The sequence below is a fragment of the Biomphalaria glabrata genome, chromosome 1 (assembly GCF_947242115.1).
Source record: "Biomphalaria glabrata chromosome 1, xgBioGlab47.1, whole genome shotgun sequence".
NCBI classification, from domain to species: Eukaryota; Metazoa; Mollusca; class Gastropoda; family Planorbidae; genus Biomphalaria; species Biomphalaria glabrata.
The window spans coordinates 62,633,377-62,657,916 of record NC_074711.1 but is presented as its reverse complement, the minus strand read 5'-3'; the positions used below and the strand labels follow the sequence as shown (position 1 = coordinate 62,657,916).

Below are 24,540 nucleotides of genomic sequence, written 5' to 3'. Positions count from 1 at the left end.
TCAAATCTTACACAATGCCATGCTGGTCTCCACCATACGGAGACATCCATCACATGCATGCCACTGGCCAAATAAATATTTATTATACGTTCCTAGAAACTGACCCCCATCACGATATCGTATGAAGCAATGGTTTCTGATACGGCCAGTGAGATCGGAACCCAGGGCGCAACACCTCTCGCCCCCTGATAACGAAATGCTAATTGCATGTGCCCGATGAGGCTATCGGCACGAAATCCTCCCGGGTCTGTGTGCGCCCTATGGGACCGCAGAATCACACCTGCCACTAGGAACTGGTTCCTCCAATGAGCTCTGGGACTGCTATCGGTTTAGCAGTGATATACGACGAGGACGGGATGGTCAAGTGGTGATCGCCACAGGTTAAAGAGTACAGATCTGAGTTTATACCAAAACACGGAAAAGTAAGGGAGAGAAATAATGTGAACTTTTGTCAATACGGTAGGCCTACCTCTTTTGTTAGCTCGCTCTATGTTACAAGAAATAATGTGAACTTTTGTCAATACGGTACCTCTTTTGTTAGCTCGCTCTATGTTACAAGTAAATGTTGCAGCATCTACTAGTATGGAAACTAAAAAACATTAAAAACTGATGCTCCGTTGTTTTTTTTTTTGTGTTGTTTTTTTTTTTTTTTGGGGGGGGGGGGGGATAAGAAGGGTAAATTGCTTTATTTCAAATCAAATCAACTTCCCACGAAAATAACCTACCCATCAGCTACGCCCCTGGTTGCCAAAGCATAAAACAAAATTTGTTTTACTGATGACCTAATCTATCCAAAATATTACATACGTTATTGCTTTCGAATATAAGAATATAAAAAATGCAAGTTAAACTAAAGGTATTCTTTAATGCAAACTTAGGTTTTATGAGAGAATCTAAAACGGGATAATTTGAGGATACCACGGGGATAGACTGTATCAGGTGTGTGGATGCATGGGGTGAGTAAAGCATGAATCTAGTTCCACTGTTGACAGGATAAAGCACTTTGTGTTCTTCAAGATGTGACTAGTCATATCCTTAGACTCTGCTGCTGTCTAAACATGAACTCAGGTGCACGGCCAGATTATGTCTACCAACTCAACATTGTGTGGCATGTCAGTAACAAGTGTGTCTTGCCGAGAGACGCCACGGGAGGAGTTCTAGAGTAGTAACAAGACTCCCCCCTCCCCAAATCCTTTCTGCGCTGCAGCCCCATGCACAAAAACGTGTTGAGTTACATGATATAAACAACTTCAGCTTGGATAGCCAGACAGAGCATCATATTTCACTGAGTTACTAGATAGTTCTAGAATGACAGCACCATAAAATAAATTATTTAAAATGGAGAGAGAGAGAGAAAGAAAGAGAGAGAGAAATTATAAGAAACAAAGAAAAAATTCATTAATGAGTTAATTACGTTGACTTAATTGAACCAATGTTGGAATGTCTTGCTAAATGTGCTGCCTCTCCCAGATTCTAGGACTCACAAAACTGCTGCACTGCATGAAGTATAGAACACTAAGCTCTTGAAAACTTTTGTTGTAGGTCATACAATAAAAAAAAAAAGAAAAAGATAACCAAACACAACACTTATTGACCAACCAACTCTCGTTAGCCATACTGGGATCAGATGGATTCTAAACATTCCACAAAGGTACAACCTCCATTGAAAGAAAAATAGTTTTTAAGTCTTAGTGAAAATTATTTGAGCTTATTCTGTCTGTTGCTTCAACAATAACATTTCAATGTGGAGTATAGAGAGACAATATTCAGCAGTTGTAACTAGTGGAAAACAAATATGACAGCTTGATAGTGTAGTGACCTATTTTATTGAATATATTGTATGTCCATGCAGATGTTTACTGATTATGTTATTGAGTGCATAGAGATGTGTGATAGAACCAAGATGTGATAGATGTGTACAGTTTAAGCTAAAACAAATATGTTATGCCATCCATGTAGTGAGAACATGTTAGTCAACACAAGTCAATGACACAGCATGAGTTTATTTCAAAACTGGGTGATATATTTGTCTATATATCACCCAAAGTTAAAACAATGGAAGAAATAAAAAAGGCATAATACATTTTTTATAATAAATGTTTTTCTTCTTTCTGTAACAAAGCAATAGATCAGCAATGGCCAGAACTAAAAGTGTTCAAAGTGACAGCTTGGGGGGTGATAAGGGAAGGGGGGGCAGGAGCTAGAATGTAAGAAAGATTAGAGTGACAGAAGAAATAAATCTACTCACTTTCTTGGACTCAGCAAACTTGAGAAGCTTGGAATCCATCTCCCTGAGGATCTCCTCCCAAGCCTCAAACATCTGTTCAATGATGACCTCTAACTCCTGGACATATGGAAATGGATTTTGTTCTAATTTACACAATTCAAGTGTTGACTTTGAATCTATTGCATACAAGATACATATTTATCATTAGATATCTATTAAGGTTGTAACAGATTGTTAAAAGAGAGACCATGAGAGCTGGATGGATCAATGACAAATGTTCTGCCTATACACCAAAGTCCTTTAGAATTGGACAAATGAAAAGAATTAAAGGCATAAAAGAATCTAAAATGACTCAAAGTTCTTTATGACAAAAGTTAATAAAAATGACTTACATATTTAATTTGTTTTTTTTAAAAGAAAGAATGTTATTTCAAGCAATGTCTTAAAGATGATTTATTTCCCCTCTGCAGAAGAGGTTAGAGCTTGAATGGTACAAGTTACACATTGATGTACTCAAGCACTTTCTGGTTGTACACTGTCCAAGGTTAGATGAAGTAGAGTGAGGAAGAAAGCTTTTTTTCTTCTTTGTTTTTAAAGGGATAAATTCTCATACAACTGCGACTTGACTAAAGCAACTTAAGGTAATCAACAGATGCATTCATTTCACAGAATTCCCTAACCATTAAGATCTATCCTATTTAATATTCTGACAGCTCCACTTGGTAAGACCAAAAGGTCGAATTAGCATATCTGTGATGATGTTTTACAAGGGGAAGGTGTTGCCAATATAACGATCATTAGCACTTCATTTTCCCTAGTTAAGTCATGAAATTATAAGTCTTCCAAGAAGTAATATAAGGAAAAATGTTTAAGGGAAAAAGGTTAGGACTAATAGCTAGGTGGCCAGGTGCTTCAACATTTCACCTTTGTTTGATTTGAAAAACAATTTCTGAAACATAAAATAATTCAACTCACCTTCTGTGCTGATGCTATCATGATATACTTAGATGCTAAGATTTGAATTTCCCTGTGTCTGGCCAACAGTAAGGATGTGTGGAACTGCAAACGTCAAAACAAATATTTAATTAGCAATTAGTCACTTTTATAAAATAAAAAAAGAAGAAGAGAAAAGCAAAAACCTACAGATTTAGTCCAGTAGCTGGTATACCCTGAAGAATTAGTCGACTTAATGACAACAGAAAGGTAGCTCAGGTCAGGTGACACAACTGCAGAGTCAACTACCTGTTTCTAAATACATAAAGCATTAACATTAGCTGTTTACAAACATGCAACTATGTAAAGTACTATTTTAATAATGTTAATTTTTTTTTCTTCAAATAACCTCAGAAACTCCATCAATAGAAACATTCATGACACCAGTTGGAAAGGCACCATAAGAAAATAGGTTGACTTCATTGATGTCAGTTCCAACAATAAACAAATTCAATCTGAAAGAAGATAATAGTTTTGATTAAAAATAAAAAAAAAAAAACCATTAATTACTAAACGATGAATTGTGCTCATAAAATGTGTTTTTTCTTCTTCAGTATTTCTACAGTATTTTCAATGGTAAATATTTTGCTTTGGTTAGGATCAGGGAACACTTACTCCTTCTGTGAAGTGAGCGATCTGAATCTTTCGTGAGCTTCCAAGGTTCTGAAAAAAATGATTTATAGTTTTTAAATTTTCATTTTAATTAAAATTGTTTCATTTACTCAAAATTTTAGTTTTGTTTTTGAAAGTTAAAAAAAAACATCTTAGAATTCCCAACAGAATTCAATAAAGTTGAAATAATTATCTTCAAACTTACGAATGATCTTTTGAAAGTGAGTTGTCTGTATATCTGAAATGTAATAATTAGCATACTTATGAAAACAATATCATTTCTTTAAATAAATATAATTATTGAACTGAGCCATTTCAAACACATTTATTATGGTAGCAAGAAAACAGAACTCCACTAAATATTTTGTAACCATGATATGCTAAAATAATCAAGAAAGTAGACACAATAGAAAAAAAAACGTATTCATACAACTATAAACACATAAAACTCACAATGAATGCACTTGCTGTGCTGTGGGTAGGTATTTGGAAGTGTTATCCTCCACATAAAGGTCTGGACCTTCACACATATGCTTTGACTGCTGCATCCACTCCAGATATGTCACACCCCCTTTCACAAGACCTACATACACAAGATCTCCCTTCTCTACATCACAGATTCTAATCACTCCAGATTTATATCCAACTGCAATGACTAATAGAAAGAAACAATAAAGGAAATAATACTAATAAAAGTAATTATGGATCAAAATGATTTGGTTCATCTTAGATGCACATTCCTCTGGGGATGCTCTACATACTGGTACAGGGTACTGAAGAGAAATACTTTTAATGTATGAAAATGCAAAATCATGGGGTAACTAGCTTTGAACAAAAGTATTTTGGCTGTTGAGAAAATTCTATTCCAAAATTTTAAAATGCAGATAAATACCACTATCATGTTTAATTTTTGTTTCCCATTTAGAATTGTTTTCCATTTAGAAATAATACAATTTATCTTTTTTTAAATTTATATGTGAATATTTTTTTACAATATATAAATATAAAAACTTGTCAAACAGACTGTAGACCCTAGTCATTTTTTCCACAAAAAAAAATGACCACCATCAATGCAACTATTACCTTTTCCATCTGGTCTCCAAGCAAGTCCTCCAGCTCTATCTCCATCAGAAGGTGGAGCTAAAGACCAAACTCTCTGCCAGGACAGTCTATTAACAAATACCTAAATAAAAGTGCAGATGTAATTATGTAAAAAAAAATAATTCTATTTGTCACTATGCTATTAACGAGAAGATATATTTACCTCTCCATTAACATTTGCTAAAGCCAGTAAGTCCATGGTGGGTGACCAGGCCATTATTTCTATCTCTGCCACAACATGCTTCTCATCTCTCAGTTTAAACTTTTTTATCTCCTCTGACATTTTACTGTTTTAGATGTTTTTTAAACTGAAAACAAATATTCATACAAATTTATATTTCTTGAAAGATATTTGTTTTTAAACACTTTTAGAACATTGATTTTCTATTTTGTTTTATTTATTTTCAGTTGAACCAAAATATATACATTTATATTAAGAACAAGTTTGTTTCAATACACTCATCAAGAAGTATGCTACAATCACAACCAAAATGTACTTATTAAAGTGTCACACTGTTAGTCAAAACAAAATATCAAAGTTAAAATAACGGAGGACTACTGACAGTTTTTATAATTGTTTTTAACCACTCTTTTCAAAGGTTTTATAGACCTGTTTTCTACCATCATTTTATGACACTCCATAATACTACAGCAAATATTTAAATTTTTTAAGCAAGCATAATCCATTTATTGATTTGAATTGCTGTGAAACAATGTTTTTAAAGTTAATTTTTTTTTAAATAATCATGATCATTACATGTTTGCAATATTATTGTCTGTTTTAAGCCAATATTCCTGCTGACTTGTTAAATTTTTTTTTCAATGTGTGCTTTTTATACCTTTAGGAACTGACCAATACAAAACAGATGTTAATGTTGTTTGTTTTTTTTTAAATCATTGTAACTAGATCTACATTCACTGGTTTTGAATTCTTATAATTTAAGCAACCCTGCTCTGTTCTTTGTTGATACTAGAATATACCAAAAGAGGTGATTCTAGATCTTACAATAAATAATTACTAATGGAATTAAGATTTACACTTTAAGGCTTACTATTTATGTCTTAACTGTTATCATTTTCTAAACTAGACATCTTAAAAGTAATCCATGCTATTATTATTTGCAAAAAAAAATATTTCAAGAAATCTAAATATTCTAATCTAGACTGATTATCTACTAGATCTAGTTTAGATCTAGAATCTAGATTCTATATATAGATCAATAGATTTAGATCCTGATCTTGAGTCTACTGTTTAGACATTTATGAACCTGATATTATAGAGACAGAGACTATTATTTATTTAATACTAGACTATTATTATTATATTTTATATTAATAATAATAATAATATTAGACTTAGAGGTCTAGATCTTATAGTTATAGAATCTAATAATAATTAATATCTAATAAAGGCTTTAAAAGGGAAAGCGAAAGTAGTTTTGCTAATCAAAATACTGATCTTATATTTAGATATAGATATCTAGATCTAGTATAGATCTATTATATTTAGACTCTATAATCTATTCTAATCTATATTAATCTATACTGTCAATACTATATTAGTATATACTAGTCTATAACTAGATCTATAATCTATAGATTAAAAATACTAAATAGATATAGAACTAGATCTAAATATAGATCATAATAGTAGACATAGTTCACATAGAGTCTACGACTACGTCTTGACATGATTATATTTATATTTATTATAGATCTACTATTTAATAATTTATAGATCTAGATCTATACTAATCTTAGATCTATTCTAGACCTAGAGTCACTAGTGTCACTAGAACTAGAGATCGAGTAGAGTAGAGTCTAGACTAGAATACTCTACGACACTCTACGTCTCTAGATCTAGTAGTACTACTAGTACTCTAGAATCTATTAACTAGATTTAGAAATCTAGATGTAGATCTAGATCTAGTATCATCTAGTCTATATTCTATATATTATAATATTATATATCTAGAGAGAGACTAGATAAAAAATATTTTAGATCTAGACTTATTATACTTGATGATAGATCTAGATTCTAGATCTAGATTTAGTTAAAAGTGAAAGTACTGAAAGTGAAAGTAGAGTACTGTAGTGTAGAGTGAACTGTTTATCTAAATTGTAGATTATCTACTAGATCTAGGTCGACTTTTTTTTATTACCCCAGATACTGAGATAGTTGTTAAATTTGTTTTGGGAATTTTCTGACTTTCGCTTTTAAACCAATCATAAAATAATCGAAAGAAAGTATTTGTAACTAGAGAGTCTAGATATAGATCTGTTACTAGATTTATGAACTTCGTTAATTTTGTTTAAATTCAGCTCTCAAAGTTTACAGGAACCGACTTTGCTTCCGCTGATGCGCATACAAATCCACCTTTGACCTTGCATAGCTTAATAATAAAACAGCATCAACCCTCAGGGCAATCTTTTCTAGCCAATCACGACCTTTGTTAGGAATCAAACAAACGCCGCGGCGATTTCAACAATTTGGATTATAATATTTTAAAATTCTCATAATTCTGTTAGTTGTGCTATTTTAATTAATTAGATGTAGATCTAGCTCTATATTAATTGTTTACATATTCATTTAGACCATAGACGTCTTATCGTTACTTTGGATTAGACCATAGATAGGCGTACTGAAATATGGATCACGGACCCGGTATGTAATGTTTCTCTGTTAACACTACACTGTGACTTGACTAAGACTGTGTTAAAGAAAAATGAAAGTTTGTTTGCCTACGCTTGGCTTTTGATGTGTTGTAAAAAGCCGTTCTCTATTCTTAGTTTTTCTTATCTAGATCTAGATTATAGACTCCAGAATCTAATTTAATCTATTAGATATTTATTAATTAGATCTATAATGTAGTATCTAGATATATATGTATAATAGTTATAATATATCTAGTTTATTCTAGATCTATTATAAAATCTAATCTATAGATCTAGATCTAGAGTCTAGATAGATCTAGAATTTAGATCTAGAGTCTAGTAGAATAGATCCAGACAATCCAATGGGGTAGCTAGGGAGGGGAGAGAATTAGAAAATCCCCCAGGGTCCCCACTTGAAAAACAAAGGTCTGAAAGGTGGGTGGGGGCAAATGAGTGTTCGAAATTGCTTTTCACATTCACATTGAATATTAGAGCTAGATGTCTAGATATACGTAAAATGCAGGGGCCCCCTAGAGATAAAGCTCCCCTGGCCCTGGGCGATAAACAAATGTTGTCAAATTCCTAACTAGGCCACTGAATAGATCTAGTCTAGAATCTAGATGTATATATCTAGATTCTAGATCTAGATTCTCTATTACTCTAATCTAGACATCCATTCTAGATCTATAAATGTCTAGATTTATATATAGATCTAGAGATCTATTAGAAGAGTCTCAGTCCTGGCCTATTGAAGACTATTGATTAGTCTAGATCTAGATCTACTCAGAAAGACACAAAGATGATGGTATATTTCTTGTTCCATGTGCCAGGACAAATTTGTATAATAATAATGTTCCTTCTTTCCTAGTGCTATTAGACTTTAGAGCATGGAACGGGTTGCCTGAGTCAGCCAGGAAAACCAATGTGAATGACTTGGCAGTATTTTGATTAACATTAATTGAATGATTAACATTGACATTTGATTAACATGCATGACTAGATAGACATAGGAACACACATAGAATCTAGAGCCTAATCATTTCTTTTTTGATGTAGCCTCTGTATTTTTAATTAGATGAGATCTCTAGTCTAGATCTAATCTAGAGTCTTTTAAAATTCTCTTTTTAAAATTTCAGTATCTTGTATTGTTTTTTATTGTTCTATCAATATATTATCATTAAATGCAGCCAACTGCAAATAGTTGATCTTTTGTTCCCGAACTTATGCAATTTTAGTCAGAGATCTAGAATTTGTCTAGATCTAGACTCAATATATATTTAGAGGTATTATGTAAATTAGATAGTAGAGGACATTAGACAGTAACTTTAGGTTTACTTGAGCTTACTGTTATTGGTGTTGATTTAGAGCCAATTATTAGATCTAGTAGACCTAATACAATTTTTTCTCTCCCTATTAATTAAGAAATTCTAGATAAATCCATTGGAGTAATGGACCAGTAATACCAAAGTATTTGTTTAGCAAGCTATGGTGGGGAACTTTATTGAATGCTTTTAAATTTAGAGAAATCTAATAAACAGGAATTTAGATAATAAGATATAGACATACTTGATATAGATCTAGACTCTAGATCTAGATTATCTAGAGCCAGATCTGCATTTATAAGATAAGAAGATAGATCTAAGCCCTTTGAAAATCCACCAGTTTGACCTATTACTAGATCTAAAGTCTAGTTGCTCTAGATCTAAATCTATATTATTCATAAATGTGGAAAATTTTCCGACCTCCTATATGATTCTGTTGCTATGGACGCATGCCCATTACGTAATGTACATTACATCCGGTCATCGGACAGTAGGCAAAGGTATTGTTAAAAAAAAACGATTTTGGATTGGTTGGAGGCGTGGCTTAGTACACAGGCTCCACCTTTTCTATTGACCACTTGTCAATTATCTTCGAAATCTAGTAGTCATCAGCTGATTTATATTTTGACCACCATATATAATGGTACATCGGCTAGATTGACTTCAATTTGAAAGTATACGTCTTCTGAACCAAATCGCAATAGCCTTATACTTATATCAGTAATACAGTCAAGAATCTCTGTGTGCTTATCTACATGACTTAGTCGAATCGTTGTGGATATTGAAGACATAGACATATGTCTGTTGTTTAATTTCAACTTTTGGATAATCTTTCATTGAAGTTGAATTATTTCTCTGGATAAATATCCCGACAAAAAAAAAACTTGGATTATCAAAGTTGTTGTTTGTTGCCTAACTTTTGATGGAGTTTTTGTAGTTATGACATTGAATTGTGGACATAAAATAGTGAAGAAACGATAACTTCATTTAGGTAAGATTAAATACTTTCCTTACACTTTGATACCTATAAATGATGTATCGATTAACAACATTCGGAGATTCACTAACAATGTATTATTTCTGAGTAAAGCTAAGGCTAAGGGACGTTTGGGTGACAGATAAAGTCTATTTATCTACATTTTTTTCAAATATTTGAAATATCTAGACTAATACAGTGTAAGTGAAAGACTACCGACAAATATAACTTAGTCTTAAACTTAAAATGCTCCAAATCTGTAGGCAGTTACCCAACGAGTAGCCCATATTATAATACACTTTCCTTTCTTAATATAATAATGTCCAACTCCAAATGCTATCCTTTTGTTCATATTCAAAAATATGTTTCAAGCCCACCTAACCTAATTTATCTTATTTGACATTCAAATATGAATATTTATAGTAGGCTTATTATACTAGGTTAATATTTAGACAAGTAAATGAATCTAGTTTCTAGATCCGCACTTTTTTAAAAACAAATCTACATGTGTGCCCATACAAGGCCACAGAACTATAGAATTGTTCTTTCTAATCCATTGGCAGTATTCTACCCCATTCCAGGCATAAGCCGTATTAGCATTAGAAATGTATTGACGTTGTGACGTCATAATCTTAGGAGCTTTAAGCTTAAAGATCTTATGTAGACAAAATATGGAAACGCATGAATTGCATTTAGCGTTGTTATTATTATTTAACAAATAATTGGGAGCTATGTTAGAGTTAGACTTAGAGTATGATGTCTACATTTTATTCAACTTTGTCTTACTCTAAGATTAGTTAACTATATTTAAATTTAACTAGTGATATTACTCTTATTCGGACAGCTGTTATTATTGATTCCCTGTCCTCCTCGTGACAGTTGGTCTACTGTGCTGTAGATTGTAACGTATTTTTCATGCATTAATTTCCTTTTCAAATTGGAATCAACACTTGCTTTAGGAATGCCATCTTGTGAACTTTGTTTTCTTACATGTAGTTAAGGTGTTAGTTTAAAGGTTAAAGGGCACACACACAGAATGAGAGATACACATTTTTTATATACTCTTTTCTTTAACATAAAATTAAATTAGCTCATCTCTCAAATTCGTGACTGATATAATTTAAACTTTTAAGAAATTAAAATAAATACGCTTTCCAGATGTTTTAACAATGAATTCGATTTAAATGTCCAGCCCAGAAACTGTACGCTCGTATATTTCTAAAATCAACATCTAAATTATTGACTATTTCTATGCACATCTACGGTTTCTCATAGTCGACCATAGTGTACTATGTTTCCCCTCTCAGAGACCATTCCTCACATAAAGCTAGTTGCGTTGTTTAACATCTAGGGAAAGAAACACGCTCATTGTTTATTTGGTTCGCCCCGCTGAGTCTCGCGGGACCCGCGCATCATTTTCCATTAGTTTGTGAGGTCCTTCGGGACCCTTGATGGTGCTCTCAAAGCGTGTAGAGGTAACTCGAGTCTCGTTCTGTTGACCCTAAAGGAAAACTACACGAGCGTGTTACATTTCTTCCTAGCGAATTAACGGGGGATAGCCCCAATCGAGATAAGATTTGCGTCCCTCCGCAGAGACTTTGACCATACGGATGAATTAGTGTCAAAAACAGTGTTCGCGGCACTGTAATTCATAGTGTTATTATTTGTATCAATATGAGAATCTTGAGTGATATAGGTAAGCTTTTTTGTTATAAATTATTTTAGTATAACTATTTACTATTGGTTTTGATTCTTAGGCTTTTTGAAAACGATACGTTGAAATGTATGAACGACATTTCGCTTGTGTTGTATTTTTATTTATTTTGTGAGCGTGTTTTATCCTTAGCTTCTTCTAATCAGATCCAGCCATATCTATTCTTATAATTCTAATCAGATCCAGCCATATCTATTCTTATAATTCTAATCAGATCCAGCCATATCTATTCTTATAATTCTAATCAGATCCAGCCATATTTATTCTTATAACTTGGACGTGTTTTACATTTCGTCAAAAGTTTTCCAGACTATCGAGTGGTTCTTTGTATATCTGCTCTGGATCCAAAATATCTAGCTTAAAGAATAGCGTAAATGGATCAATTTTTCATTTTGTATCTCTTTGACTTGTTTTATGAAACTATTTTGATTCATTGTAAATTATTTTGAGTGGTTCATCAACATGATGCAATGGACTAGTTTCGACTAAATTATAGTACTTTCATTTGTTTTGCGTTATTTATTTAAAACCTTTTTTTTTTTATTGTGTGTGGTACCCGAATAATGCAAACCGTATAAAACCTTTTCCATTTCATCTTGAGCAGATTTGTTGATGCTGGAGAAGATGGATGTTCTTACTCAGAGACAGCTCCAGTATCTGGAAGATAAGTACGTGACCAGGACCATGAAGTGTGTGCCAGAAAAGTTCTTGGAAATGTGTCACATGCACCTGGCCTTCCTCTTGGACCTGAGTGGGGACAAACTCGAGCTTTTGCTCTCGGACTACGAACACGACTCAGACAAGAAGAAAAAATTGGGATTAACGAACGTGGCAGTATTCAAGAGAAAATCTGGTACGTCATTAGTTAGTATTAGAGGGACTATCTCCACTTCATAAAAAAACAGTCAGCCATGACCTTTTTTTTTTTTTTTTTTAAAGTATTCAACCTTCGCACCTGTGCGATTGTGTATCTTCGCGAAAAAATTACAAGTCTTTGTTTATGACAAAAGGTTCAAATGGCGTGTTCTAGCACAAACAGAAAAGGCAAACTTTGAACACATTGCTGAACACGGGTCAGTTTACCTTTTCTTGACGTAGTCAAGAGGCACGCGTTGCTTTATTGTTTGCCTTATACCAGCCCGGGGGTAAGTCCCTTTGTTCCTGAATGACTTTCTTTGAGGACTATAGGTCAAGTTGAAATGGCTGAAGGTACGTAAAGTGGACCTAGTGGACTGCAAGGGACACAGCCATTGAATCTTTTCTACCATGTCCACCCCACTCCATCCGTGTCCCTCTCTATTATTGTGTGGTGTGTGGCTTGGGCACAATATCGTGTGTCAACCTGGCAAAACGTTTCCTTTAACAGCTAGTTAAGTCCAGCACATATCTTTCGTTCAACAACAATGACCTTTTGTACCTTGTCCAGGTGTCTTGATAGAAGCACTACTAATAATAATATAATTCTTTTTTTTTTTCTACTTACTTAAACTGATGTGTAGGCCTATAACCTATACATATTTGTAGGCCTATAAAACTGATGTGCAGGCCTTTAACTTAGACTGATGTGTAGGCCTATAACCTATACATATTTGTAGGCCTATAAAACTTATGTACAGGCCTTTAACTTAGACTGATGTGTAGGCCTTTAACTTAAAAGGATGTGTAGGCTTTTAACTTAAACGGAATGTAGGCCTTTAACTTAAACTAATGTCAGTATTGTGTAGGCCTATAACTTAGACTAATGTGCAGGCCTTTAACTTAGACTGATGTGTAGGCCTAAACAACGTGTCCAGTTGAGTTGATTTTGTTCGTGTTGCATATTTAATTAAAAAAAAAACAACATATAAACCGTTAAGAGGTTTCAATAAATTAGCCTGAACTTCCCTAATTGATAAAATGGGATCATTTATCCCAAGGAACTGGAAGATAGACTCGATATTGTGGAGGGAGTTCATCGTCGGCAACACCTTCCAACATCTAAAGGGAAAGTAAACACCCGGCAGTGGGGCAGATTAGTTTCGCGAATCCGTGTTGTCGACCCAACAGCCAAAGACGGAATTCGCTCCGATATGTGAAGTCGTAATGAGGGGAGATAAATCAGTTTCTGGTTGAACTGCGATTCACTTTGATTAGTCCTTAGCGCTTTGAGATTTCACCATCGGTATCAGTTGACTTACAAGTCTCAAAGTTTCTAGATTAAATCTACATATTAAATATACTGTTTGTTGCAAAGATTGAAATGTACATATGCAATACACCGATGCACGTGTAATCTTTACTAAGAACAGCTTGTTGAGTTAGAAGTTTTAAAAAAAAATGTTTCTAATTTATTTTGAATCCATTTTGTCTCCTGAAATCCAGACCATAGTAGGATTGAAATACTTGTTGAAAATGATAATCGTAACTTCACCAACAATAAATATTTGATGGTTCAGTAAATATCGCTTAATGTTTAGTCATTCCTAAACCTGTTAGTAAGCACTAATTAAGTCCTATTCATGTTTCCCAACACCTGGCATATATTTTAGCTTCAACTTTTCTCTTGGAACTGACACTGTACCACTATAGAGATGGGTTGATCAAATCAGAACATTCATTTGTGTCATGTTTACCTCTCTTACTGAAATACTTGCCACCTAAATGTTAGGGTAGTAAGAAGAACACGGACCTGGGACATTGCAACTCAATTCTATGAAAATTTGTTGTCAGTAAGAGATGTCCAGGTTAAGACTAGGTCGAAACTTCAGTTCCTGTTATTTCTCCTCCTCTAGTATTCGACAAACGATTTGTTGACTATTGCATTGATTGCGCCTTTAATCTCTATTTAGACCTTGTTTCAAAACTTAATAATTAAATAGAGTCTTAGCATCCACCCTCTTCGTGTCTAAGATGTCATTTATCAAAAAAAACAAAACAAAGCTGACATTGTATGACTTTTTTATATATATATAAAGCTCAACTAGTGACGATTTAAAAAAACATACAAATGGCTGATCTAAGCAATAGAATGTAATGCGGTTGTAAAAGCTGGCACGTGCATTCCCCACTACTCACCCTTCCCTTTTCAACTAACGCACATCTTGATGGAACAGTTGTAGTCAGACCAAAAGTAAACCCATTTATCGTCCTGACACACGGCACGTTCTGGCATTAAGGAGTTTAATGACTCGCAGTCCTCCCCCTTTGCCTTGCTATGTATCATCTTCACAACGATCTACTAGGCAGTGGGACTCGGTTGACTTCCCCCTTCGCCCTTATACTATCATAAAAGCATATTAGCGCTCTGAATGCGTCTATCTCTACACTGCTGATAACGCCTTGACACGTGGTCACCCTTGACCTATTGCGGACCAATAAAACCAATCATTCATGGTCTCAAATGTCTTTAGCGCTGGGCTCGGCTCTCAGTCCCCTAAGAATTCAGCCTAGCAGACGGACAAAAGATGGTTCTTGTTCCTCAATTCTGACATTTTTTTTTTATATTCCTTGCCCCGGTGCGTGACACCATTGAAGCGCGCGCAAGTCCTGGGCAAACGTTGGCCCATGGTTTCTCTTGGGCTAATAAAAAGAAGGTCAAAGTTGAATTAGGGGAGTGAGGCTGACAAAAAGGGACAAGTGGTCCAGGGAAGTTTGGAAACTCTACAGCTGAAGTGAAATTAGGGGAAAAGTGTAAATGGATGAGCAGAACGATGTTGTTTTCTTACAATAGAACTGAATATGGCAAGTAAATAGCATGTATAGACACACACACACACACACACACTTTGATGAAGATACACACAAAGAACTATAATAAAGACACACACACACATACACTGCACATATTGTTAAAGATAGGTTCAATAAACTAGTGTTTATTTTCATAAATCATAAATGTATCAACAGATAAAAATAATGGCCTTTTTGGATCACCTTTGACAGACGAGGGAGTCTGTCTCATGCTACCTTTGATCAAGTTTCTCAAAATGGAATCAAGTTAGTAACTATTTCAAGATATAATCATTTGCTAATCTTCTTGTAGTTTTCGTTTAGGTTGATCTAGTGAACAATGAGGCTATGTTTCTATAAGCTAATTTGGTGACCTTTTTTTCCCAACCCTTGCAGACGTCTGCAAAGAAGGCTTGTTCCGTAAACCTGGGAACTGTGTGAGAATGAACACTTTAAGAGAGCTTCTAATATCCCAGGGGCCTTCAGTGATGATTGACCCTCAGGTGTACACACCCTATGATGTGGCTGGTGTATTGAAAGAATTTCTAAGGGAGCTGCCTGAACCATTGCTCACAGACCGCCACATGGAAGCACACCGCCAAATCATAGGTGAGTCCTCAATGATGTCAATGTATAGGTGGGATACTACGACTGTAATTTTCACAGACTGACATCATTCTTTAGCCAACAGATTAAATTTACATACACACCCCAAATTTTTTCCCAGGTCTAGATATTTTACATTATTTTAAACTCCTGTCATAGAAAAACTATGCTTCATCTTATAGAGCCCTTTTTGTGACTGTAGAAACCTATTCTGGAGAAAATATATTAACGCTATGATCTTCAAGTCCATGTCATTAGACATTGGTGTTAATATTGTTATCCTTTTTCAGATCTTGGAAAACATGCCAGAACCCCAGAGGATAAAGAACGCTACAACAAAAAGAAGCTCTCTGCTCTGCAGCTGCTGATGCTCCTCATGCCCAGCCCATCTCAGAAAATGACATTGCATCTGGTGCGTCTTCTGCAGAGAGTAGCTGACTGTGTAGAGACCAAGATGACCCCCGCTACCCTGGGAACCATCTTTGCGCCAATCTTCTTCTTGAACAGGAAAGTGGGAGCCTCCGAAGTGTGCAGTATAGTTAGTCTCACCGAACCTGCTGTGGCTTTCATGATAGAGAATGCTCATGAATTATTTCAAGTAAGTTATTTTTTCCTTTGGCTTTCTGATCAATGTTATGGGTCCAAATATTTTTATTCTGTTCAACACATTTCTTCTTTCTTTTTATTAACCTAATAAGGGGAAAAAAGGGATGGTCTCACTTTACTTGAAACATTCACAATATTTTGAGATGTTAAGTATCTTGTTACAATATGGCTTTATTTTAACTTTGTAATTGAAGTAACCTGTACAGTTATTATGAACAAATGTGGAAAGTAGTGCAGAAATAAACAAAAACTCATCCTGAAAATAAAAAGCTTTACTTTACTTTACATATTAAACATGAGTGTTGGGATTGTTTGTGTAGAAAATTATAGATACCAGTTGACTATTTTCTTACACTGAAAACAATAAATCAGAGAGGGTGTAAAAGTCAGTACTAGTAGCTGTTGTTATCAAAGCTATTGAACTTCAATTCAATGCTCCTCAACTTAGCTGGTTCCCCCAATTACAGACCAGCCATCACCCTCTACCTGGCTCTTCTATTGTGTGCCCCAGTGAGAGGTAGAGCTCTAATTGCTTGCCTAGGGCACTGGCTATAGAACACCTTTACACAGGCTAATATTGCTTGTTAGCCACAAATCATGAAAAAGGGGGGACATCCCTCCCACCTCCACCAATTGCCCCTCCCTCAACATTACCTGCCTTCAGTTTTTTTTTTCTCCACTTGATCAAATTGGAGATTTGAACCAAAAGATGTGTTCTGTCTGAGGACACCAGACCTAAGATTACTTCTTTGATATGACACACCTGGTAGTGTGGAGCAAGTTACTGTGATTGATAGTGTCTCTTGAAGTTTATTTCTTGGCCAGTCAAAGTATTTTAGAGGAAAAAAAAAAAAAGATATATTTAAAAAAAAAAAAGAAAGGCTTTCTGCAAATAATGGCTTAAGACAATGTTATATGATACATTAGTTATGCTTGTATAACTTTAAAAGTAAGATAAAAGTTGAAATACAAAATATTCCAATGGCTAGTCAAGTAAATCCACTCTATAGAAATAAATATAACTTGTTAGGCATGAGAAACTGCAGTTGCTTGTGAACATTTTGCGCAAATGCCATTTATAATGACTCTTCTTAATGACCAAACTCCTTGACTTTGGCTTTCATACTAACAAATAATCTTCATGAAAACTACTAGTTAGCTGAGATTTAAAACTAAATTCTATTAGTTGTTTTATCTTTTGCACACATACACACACCTACACACAAAATCTTCTAATTATCTTTTAACCGTGTAAATGTTTTGTATTTTAAAAAGGCTCCCAAAGAATTGGTTATTGACCTTGCTAATTACTGGAATAGACTAGAGAAATCATCACCTAGTGCAGAATGTGAAACTTCAAGTGATCCTCACCAAATCAAGGTATGCAGTGTGCTTATGTATATAACATCATGCATGTATCAACACATTCTCCACTAGTTCTAATAGTAAACCACAGAGATGGAAGGGAAAAAAAAAGCAAAACAAAATGATCATTTTTTCCTAGAACAACTACTTATTATTTGTTGCCTAGTTAAATGAAATAATTATTGAAATTATAATGAACCATTATGAGTGTATAATGAATAATAAGTGTACTTCTGCTCCTTTGTGATATAGAAATCTGTGAGTGGTAGGACACTGGTGACCAATGTATGCTACTTGGACCGTGAGCGTTCCAGATGTGATGATGTGGCAAGCAACACACAGAATGAGTTGCAGAATCTCTTTGCTCATGTTCAGTCCTTGCCTGACACTCCACACAACATTAGGCTCAAAAGTAAAATACTCAAAGCTACGACCACACCAACTTCATCTACCAAGAAGCACAAGCGCAGCAAATCTATTAGTGCTTCCATCAAGGTAAGTCTACTTCTCACTAACAGCTTGGGATAATCCTAACAAATAAGATTGTATTATGTGTATAAAAGTAAAATGTTTACACATTTGTTCACTACATTAGCATTTGAGTATTTTAGAAATGCAAAGCATGGCATCAACAATACTCCTTTTAAGCTCTTTCTAGATGATATCTACAGAATCCCTAAGCTAATGGGCCTGTTTTACATAAGAAAATCAAAATTATTGTTTGAACTTCAAAAATATAAAAAAAAAAAACTTAACAAAAATAAATATCTATAATGAATGAAAAGTAATAAAATAGTTTTGAAAAATTTGTAACAATATCCTCCATCCCATTTCTAGACATTTTATTGTGGTATATACTATAAATAAAAAGGATTTAGGTTGTAGCTTAAATTGCAACTTTTGAGCAATAAAAAAATATGACTAGGTTGTGGCAGGACAATAAGGAAACAAACAATTTGATCATTCACAGTGACTATATTTGGGAACTAATAAAGCAGCTATAGTTGAAGGTTAAAAAAACACTAGTCAATCTGGCTCTTCTATTGATAAGTCTTTTATTTCAGTGTTGACTTTGTTGGTGCTATTGCCCTGACTTGATCATTTAATGTAGTTTTAACAAGTGGACATATAACTTTGTTTTTATAGAAGCGGTTTCCATCCATTGGAAGATCAAAAAGTAGAAATCCAGAAATGTCAAGGTTAAGCACATCATCTGCCACATCTTGTTCTTCCAATGATGAACCAAAGGTATGTGACATCAATAGTTACTGTTCCCATTTTAACATTGTGACATTATGCTGTCATTTCACAATACTTTTCTAATGCATTTTTGTTGACTAAAAACAACAACATAGTAATTGTTTAGTATTTCTTCTCACTACCTACTAACTTGTATGAGCATTATGTTGTGTGTCCCAGGACTACTCCCACACTGGCTCAGATAAGGTGGCAGTTGTCCACTGCTCTTATAATAAATTACATTCTCAGAGAAAGAGGCTGGACTTCAACAGTTTATGTTTTACTGTAAGACTTTTTATTTTGTAGCACCTCTTCTAGCTGGTTTCGGTTTCATCTCTGCACATCTAGCTTTTTCTTTTTTTCTTTTTTTTTTTTTTTGGCTTTTAGGTGTATTTTTTTAAACTTGCTGTGTTGATATTGTCTTCACTCTAGGTTTATATATAAACAAAAAAAAAATCTGCTTCTTGCTTTTTATTATTATTACTATTGTGTGCGCATGCTGCTGGTCAATTATTTTTCCATTTCCTTAGCTATAAAATCTGTAATTTGTGTTTTGATTTACTCTTTTGCTTTCGTAGGCTGATTTTTTTTTTTGTAGGTATTTATTTAACATCACGTAGTTTCATATTTTTTTCTTTGATATCAACTTGACACTTTATACTATTTAAATAACTCCTTGAGCCAAACTCTCACTTGTAACTCCTCTTACCTAATTGTTAGGCAAGTCCCATACCGATATTAAAAGAATGGGTTGTGTATATTTGTATGAAAAATGGATTACCAAACAATTACACTCAATAATATAAACAAAAATGTTTCTTTAAAATTGTGCAAGCACAGCAATAATAAGATTTAATATTAAATTTCATATTAGACATTCCTATTTTTTGTAGTTGCATTTAATACTATATCTTTTTGTTATTCCAAACAAATGCAAGTTCTAAACCCACTCTTTATTTTATAAAGAAATCATTTCAGCTAAAATCTAAATTATCTATTATTTATTTTAAAGAAGAAATATTTTATAGAGATTAGTAATGAAACCCAATCTGTATTAATTACCAGAATTACATTAACCATGAATTCTTTTTGTCTAATAAGGATTTATTTATCTTTATTCACAACTTATTTTTAATATTTTTTTGATCTTCTAGAATTCAGGTCCTGTATTGAGTGATCTTCTAATGTCACCTACTTCATCCAAGCCAACTGGGGACACAAGATTATCTCGACCAAGGCATAAACGAGGCAATACAATGAATACTCCAGCAGACTGTTCCCCCCCTAAGCAAGAGTGCTTGGAACATTCTCCATACTCTTCATCACAGAAAGAGAACCTTCCAGAAAATGTATCCCTTCAAGCCACCAACATTGCAAACGCCTTTAAAGAAAATATTTGTCTTTCCTCGACAAAAATTAATTCAGAAAATTCATCACCAGTTATTCAGAATCTGTCGCCAAGGCTGAAGCCACTCCCATTGTCACTGTCAAATTCCTTCAGCCCAAAGTACATCTTCTCTCAGTCTGAGAATGAGATCAATTATTTGCCAAGTTTCCCTATCAACACAGTAAAGGCTCCCTTGACACCAAGCAATGGTCAGCTAAAATTCTCAAGGAAGGAATTGAAATCCTGTAAAGTCCCTGGTGTAAGTCTACATGTTATAATTTTGTATTTAAATCTTGGTTGAAATTAACATGTAAACCATCAATCGGTGCTGTGTTCATTATGAAACTCCATTTTGAAAGTTGGGGATCAAAGCCTTGTAGTAATTAAAAGTAAAGTTCCCCTTATAGACCTTGCAATCTATAGGGCAGATGATGTTAAGCAGTTAAGGTCATCTGTTTCTTTGGCCAATGGTTTACAAGTAGTGTGTGATGTGGCCAGCACAACGACCTACCACCTTTACTTTCCTCAACTAAGTCAGGTACCCATTAGAGTTGAATGGGCAAAAGCACCTAAAATTTAAAATCTGTCTTTACTGGTATTTGAACCCAGGTTTGGACCAAGCACTTAACTACTCCGTCACCATGCACCATTGTAGCACTATTGTTGTATTGTATTGGCTTTTCTTATGTGCTAATAATATTCTAATTTTTGATTACTTGTTGATCTATGAATAAGGTCTTTAACAACCCAAAATATATGTTAAGCATATGAAATATCTGATGATTGATAATTTACGCCATATAAACTGATAACAAGATAAATGATTTCCCTTTTAAAATAATTTTCCCTATCATATTTTAACGTCTGAACTATATGACAATGTTATAAAACACAAGCTGGCAAGGCCTTATAATTGGAAGAGAAAATGCCAATTGCTATGTCTACCATTTAATAAGTGATCTCCCTTAGAATATCTAGTTAGTATTTTATGTATATCAAATAACCTTACTGGTAAATATTGTTGGAATGAAAAATTTTTCCAAGAGTAAGTGGCCATTGGACAAACATCTATCCAACTGTCCATATGGAGCATCATTACATTATGTGATAATTTTCCACATCTTGGTTTTATTGTATTGCTAACCTTTTTTTTTTTTCTTTTTTTTTAGACTCCAATTATGCCAAGATGTCTGCTCCACATGGCCCAGAGTAACAATACTCTAGAAACATCTATATAGTTTACCCTTTTGCTTAGTCAGTGAAGTGGTACTACTGATGGCATGAAGACATTTTATTATGTTCTAATTTGTGATATTATTTGACATACAAGTTTTTTGGTCCAAAAAAATTGTTTTAGCAGAAACATTTTAGTATGTGCTGATGCAACGTCCTCCAAGAAGAAGAGGATTATGTGTATTTTTTCCATCTCCGGAACTGACCACTGTGCATATTTTCAATAATGGAGACCAAGTTGACCACACGTGTATATATGTACAATATTTAACTCTTAACTTATCAACCAAGAAGAATGTGTTCCCTTCCATTCTCAAATTGTGAAAGCTAATTAAGAGCTTGACTGTGTGTGAGCTTTAGTTTGCAATCAGTGATTGCCTTCATTAGCTTTATATAGTTCAGTACTCCAGAAGTATTTCATCGCAGTGAATTGATTTCCAAAACAAGACATGACATTCACCGAAGTGAATTGATTTTCAATACAATTCATGACATGGAATTTTAGTGCTGTGTATATAGTGTATTCTGTGATTTGATTTCAACACCTATTCATAATTGACAATAATTGCCTTACACAAACTGAACGTCACACTGAAGATACTCTGGAAATGAGCAAAAATCTTCAAGGAAAATAAAAACATGGTGACATATCAGTGTGAAAAAGTCAATAACTGTGATCCTCAAGGATTTCTTAAAAACAGTTTCACTAGTCATGATAATAGGGATTTCCTCATGGATAACAAACTCCTATAGTTCCTTATGGATAACAAAATCAACTTTGAATCAAAGAAACTATGAAATGTTATAAATTACAATCTTTTTTTTTTGGTAAGGAACTAACAGTTCAGACATGACACTTTTCTTCTCAATTTGATTTGATTTTAACCATTCTTTATAGTTAATTTTTTAATGTTTGCTATCACATGAGATGTTCCCCATTACTCATGACATTAGCTTGGTACCCATAGTTTTTTTGTGAAAATAATTTGTACGTTTTCTAATACTAATATTAGTACATTAACAAATTCAGAAATAATTATGTACTCAAATGATTTCTTAAGGATGTGGGTGGCTTACATTTTCTATTTGTTCATGAGCTGCTCAACCAATGCTTTTTTTTTTTTTAAATCATAGTCACTGATTGTCCAACACCACATACTCTAATGCTTTGGATGAAGCGATGTTCACTTTTCATTCATGCCAAACTAATTTGGTGTAGACAAGATCTAGAGCACAATCCTGAACATACAACAGTACAGTATTATTTAGATGAACAATATTTATTTGTACAACTTATTTTTGCTCAAATGACTAGCTAGTATTAATTGACATGATATTACAAGTTTCATTGAAGTGTACATACAGGCAACCTTAATGACGATATTTTCTATGGACATTGTAAACATTTGTGTGAGAATAACATTAATTGGTAGTGGATTACATTACAAGTGTGACAAACAAACATTTATTGATTGCATTTTTTGAATTGCACTTATATTGATTATGGCCTATTTTTTTGATCCACTAAGAACATTTGATTATGGGGTTGATGGTAGGCAGTTTATATGATTGAAGAATGTTGTCCACTCTATATAAACAACTGTTCATTTGTATATAATTTTAAAAAAAAATATGTTTGTACAGTTTACTCAAAATGTTTTTAACTACTATAATTTGAAGGAAAGTATTTAATGCTCTTACAGTAGTTTTGTCTTCTCGTCTCTTACTTTTTATTAGTTACTTCCCTTTACTAGTTACTCTGAGATGAATGCAAGTAACAAGATGTGATTATGTTTTTGATTTATTTTTTCACTCTGTCTGTATCTTTCCATATTAAAAAAATATCTCACTGTGATGACCCTAACATTCTCTCTCTATAATCTGAATTCTGCCTTGTCTCACTTTAAACTGATGTATTCCTACTGTCAGCTCTGCAGTTTGCTCACATGCTAGATTGTATATAAAAAAAAAAGTAATGTGTATCAATGGTATGCATGTAGAACATGAATTGACTGTAATCTGCTGGGACTTGTGTCACACTCCAAACATTCCAAGGTTTTATTTTAGTTACTTTCTGATATAGTTTGCGTGACATTAAACAAATATTTTCCCAATTATCTTTCTTTGTGTTTTTGAAAAAACCTGTAGTCTTTGTTTTGTATGTACAAATTGTCTTTCTAACTGAACCACTTTGACATATTTGGGATATTCCTTTCAAATTGAAGAATGTTACATCCTAGTCCAAACTTCCTGGCCGGTGGGCGGGGAGACAGCCAGGAGCATTGAGGGGCAAACTTTTTTAGGGGCGGGCCAAAAACTTTTTTTTTTCTGGGCCATAATAATTTTTTTTGTATGATAAAATTCAGAAATGTTTGTTTTCATAAAGGTAACCCCAGATATTCTAAGAGTCTGTCAATATGGAAAACTGAATTTTGTCTAGATCTACTCCAATCTGAGATGCTTTTTTTTTTCCAAATGATGAAGTCAAACTATAACTCTGGTTTCACTATTTTGCAATCCACATTAAAAAGTTTATCAAAAAATATTGAAATATTTTTCAGAATTCATAAAAACGTGAAGTATTATTTCAAATTAGCCATCAAATAATTACTAGCATTGTCTTTCTTCACATCAGTCTGTGAATTTAACCTCGTGAAATGTGACATTTAAGTCATTTTAGCTAGTTGTTTGGCAAATAGAACATTTTGTTTGTTGTTTGAAACTTATCTATGTCAAACACGAAGAATGTTCCCTTTACAATTTTTTATTTTGCCATGAAAATGGGTTTATCTGACA

General features: G+C 33.7%; 2 protein-coding genes across 8 annotated transcripts in view; one reads left to right on the top strand and one right to left on the bottom strand.

Moving 5' to 3' along the window:
* LOC106050606 (anaphase-promoting complex subunit 4-like) overlaps positions 1-7,310 on the bottom strand; it is a 129,525-nt gene extending 122,215 nt beyond the window's left edge. The window contains exons 1-10 of one of the 4 annotated variants that reach the window (XM_056006653.1): positions 7,219-7,310; positions 5,097-5,241; positions 4,916-5,015; positions 4,286-4,487; positions 4,038-4,070; positions 3,836-3,883; positions 3,570-3,675; positions 3,371-3,475; positions 3,203-3,286; positions 2,249-2,344 (exon numbers count right to left, since the gene is read on the bottom strand). In XM_056006653.1, the coding sequence (XP_055862628.1) occupies positions 2,249-2,344; positions 3,203-3,286; positions 3,371-3,475; positions 3,570-3,675; positions 3,836-3,883; positions 4,038-4,070; positions 4,286-4,487; positions 4,916-5,015; positions 5,097-5,216 (894 nt within the window). In that variant the 5' untranslated portion in view covers positions 5,217-5,241; positions 7,219-7,310. Of the gene's footprint in view, positions 1-2,248; positions 2,345-3,202; positions 3,287-3,370; positions 3,476-3,569; positions 3,676-3,835; positions 3,884-4,037; positions 4,071-4,285; positions 4,488-4,915; positions 5,016-5,096; positions 5,242-6,952; positions 7,016-7,095 lie in introns of those variants that run through there. The other 3 variants (XM_056006647.1, XM_056006663.1, XM_056006657.1) reach the window with 3 other exon arrangements.
* Positions 7,311-7,351: 41 nt separating this feature from the next.
* Positions 7,352-23,859, top strand: LOC106050607 (rho GTPase-activating protein 19-like). Of its 4 annotated transcripts, none has more exons than XM_013205628.2 (11): positions 7,352-7,598; positions 12,205-12,453; positions 15,486-15,575; positions 15,705-15,917; positions 16,205-16,512; positions 17,796-17,900; positions 18,138-18,380; positions 19,032-19,133; positions 19,305-19,409; positions 20,279-20,770; positions 21,681-23,859. In XM_013205628.2, the coding sequence occupies exons 1-11, from the start codon at positions 7,583-7,585 to the stop codon at positions 21,747-21,749; spliced, it is 1,992 nt and encodes a 663-aa protein (XP_013061082.2). In that variant the 5' UTR covers positions 7,352-7,582; the 3' UTR covers positions 21,750-23,859. The 4 variants fall into 4 exon arrangements, with proteins under 4 accessions (XP_013061082.2, XP_013061083.2, XP_055862647.1 ...); XM_013205629.2 differs by lacking the exon at positions 7,352-7,598 and adding an exon at positions 8,907-9,901; XM_056006672.1 differs by lacking the exon at positions 7,352-7,598 and adding an exon at positions 10,671-11,582.
* Positions 23,860-24,540: the final 681 nt, after the last annotated feature.

What these genes read in the sequence shown, in the direction of transcription:
- LOC106050607 (XM_056006672.1), top strand. Translation starts at nt 11,561, where the DNA reads ATGAGAATCTTGAGTGATATAG. An exon ending in GTTTCTCAAAATGGAATCAA is followed by an intron (nt 15,576 to 15,704) that starts GTTAGTAACTAT and finishes CAACCCTTGCAG; the next exon opens with ACGTCTGCAAAGAAGGCTTG. An exon ending in AGCACACCGCCAAATCATAG is followed by an intron (nt 15,918 to 16,204) that starts GTGAGTCCTCAA and finishes ATCCTTTTTCAG; the next exon opens with ATCTTGGAAAACATGCCAGA.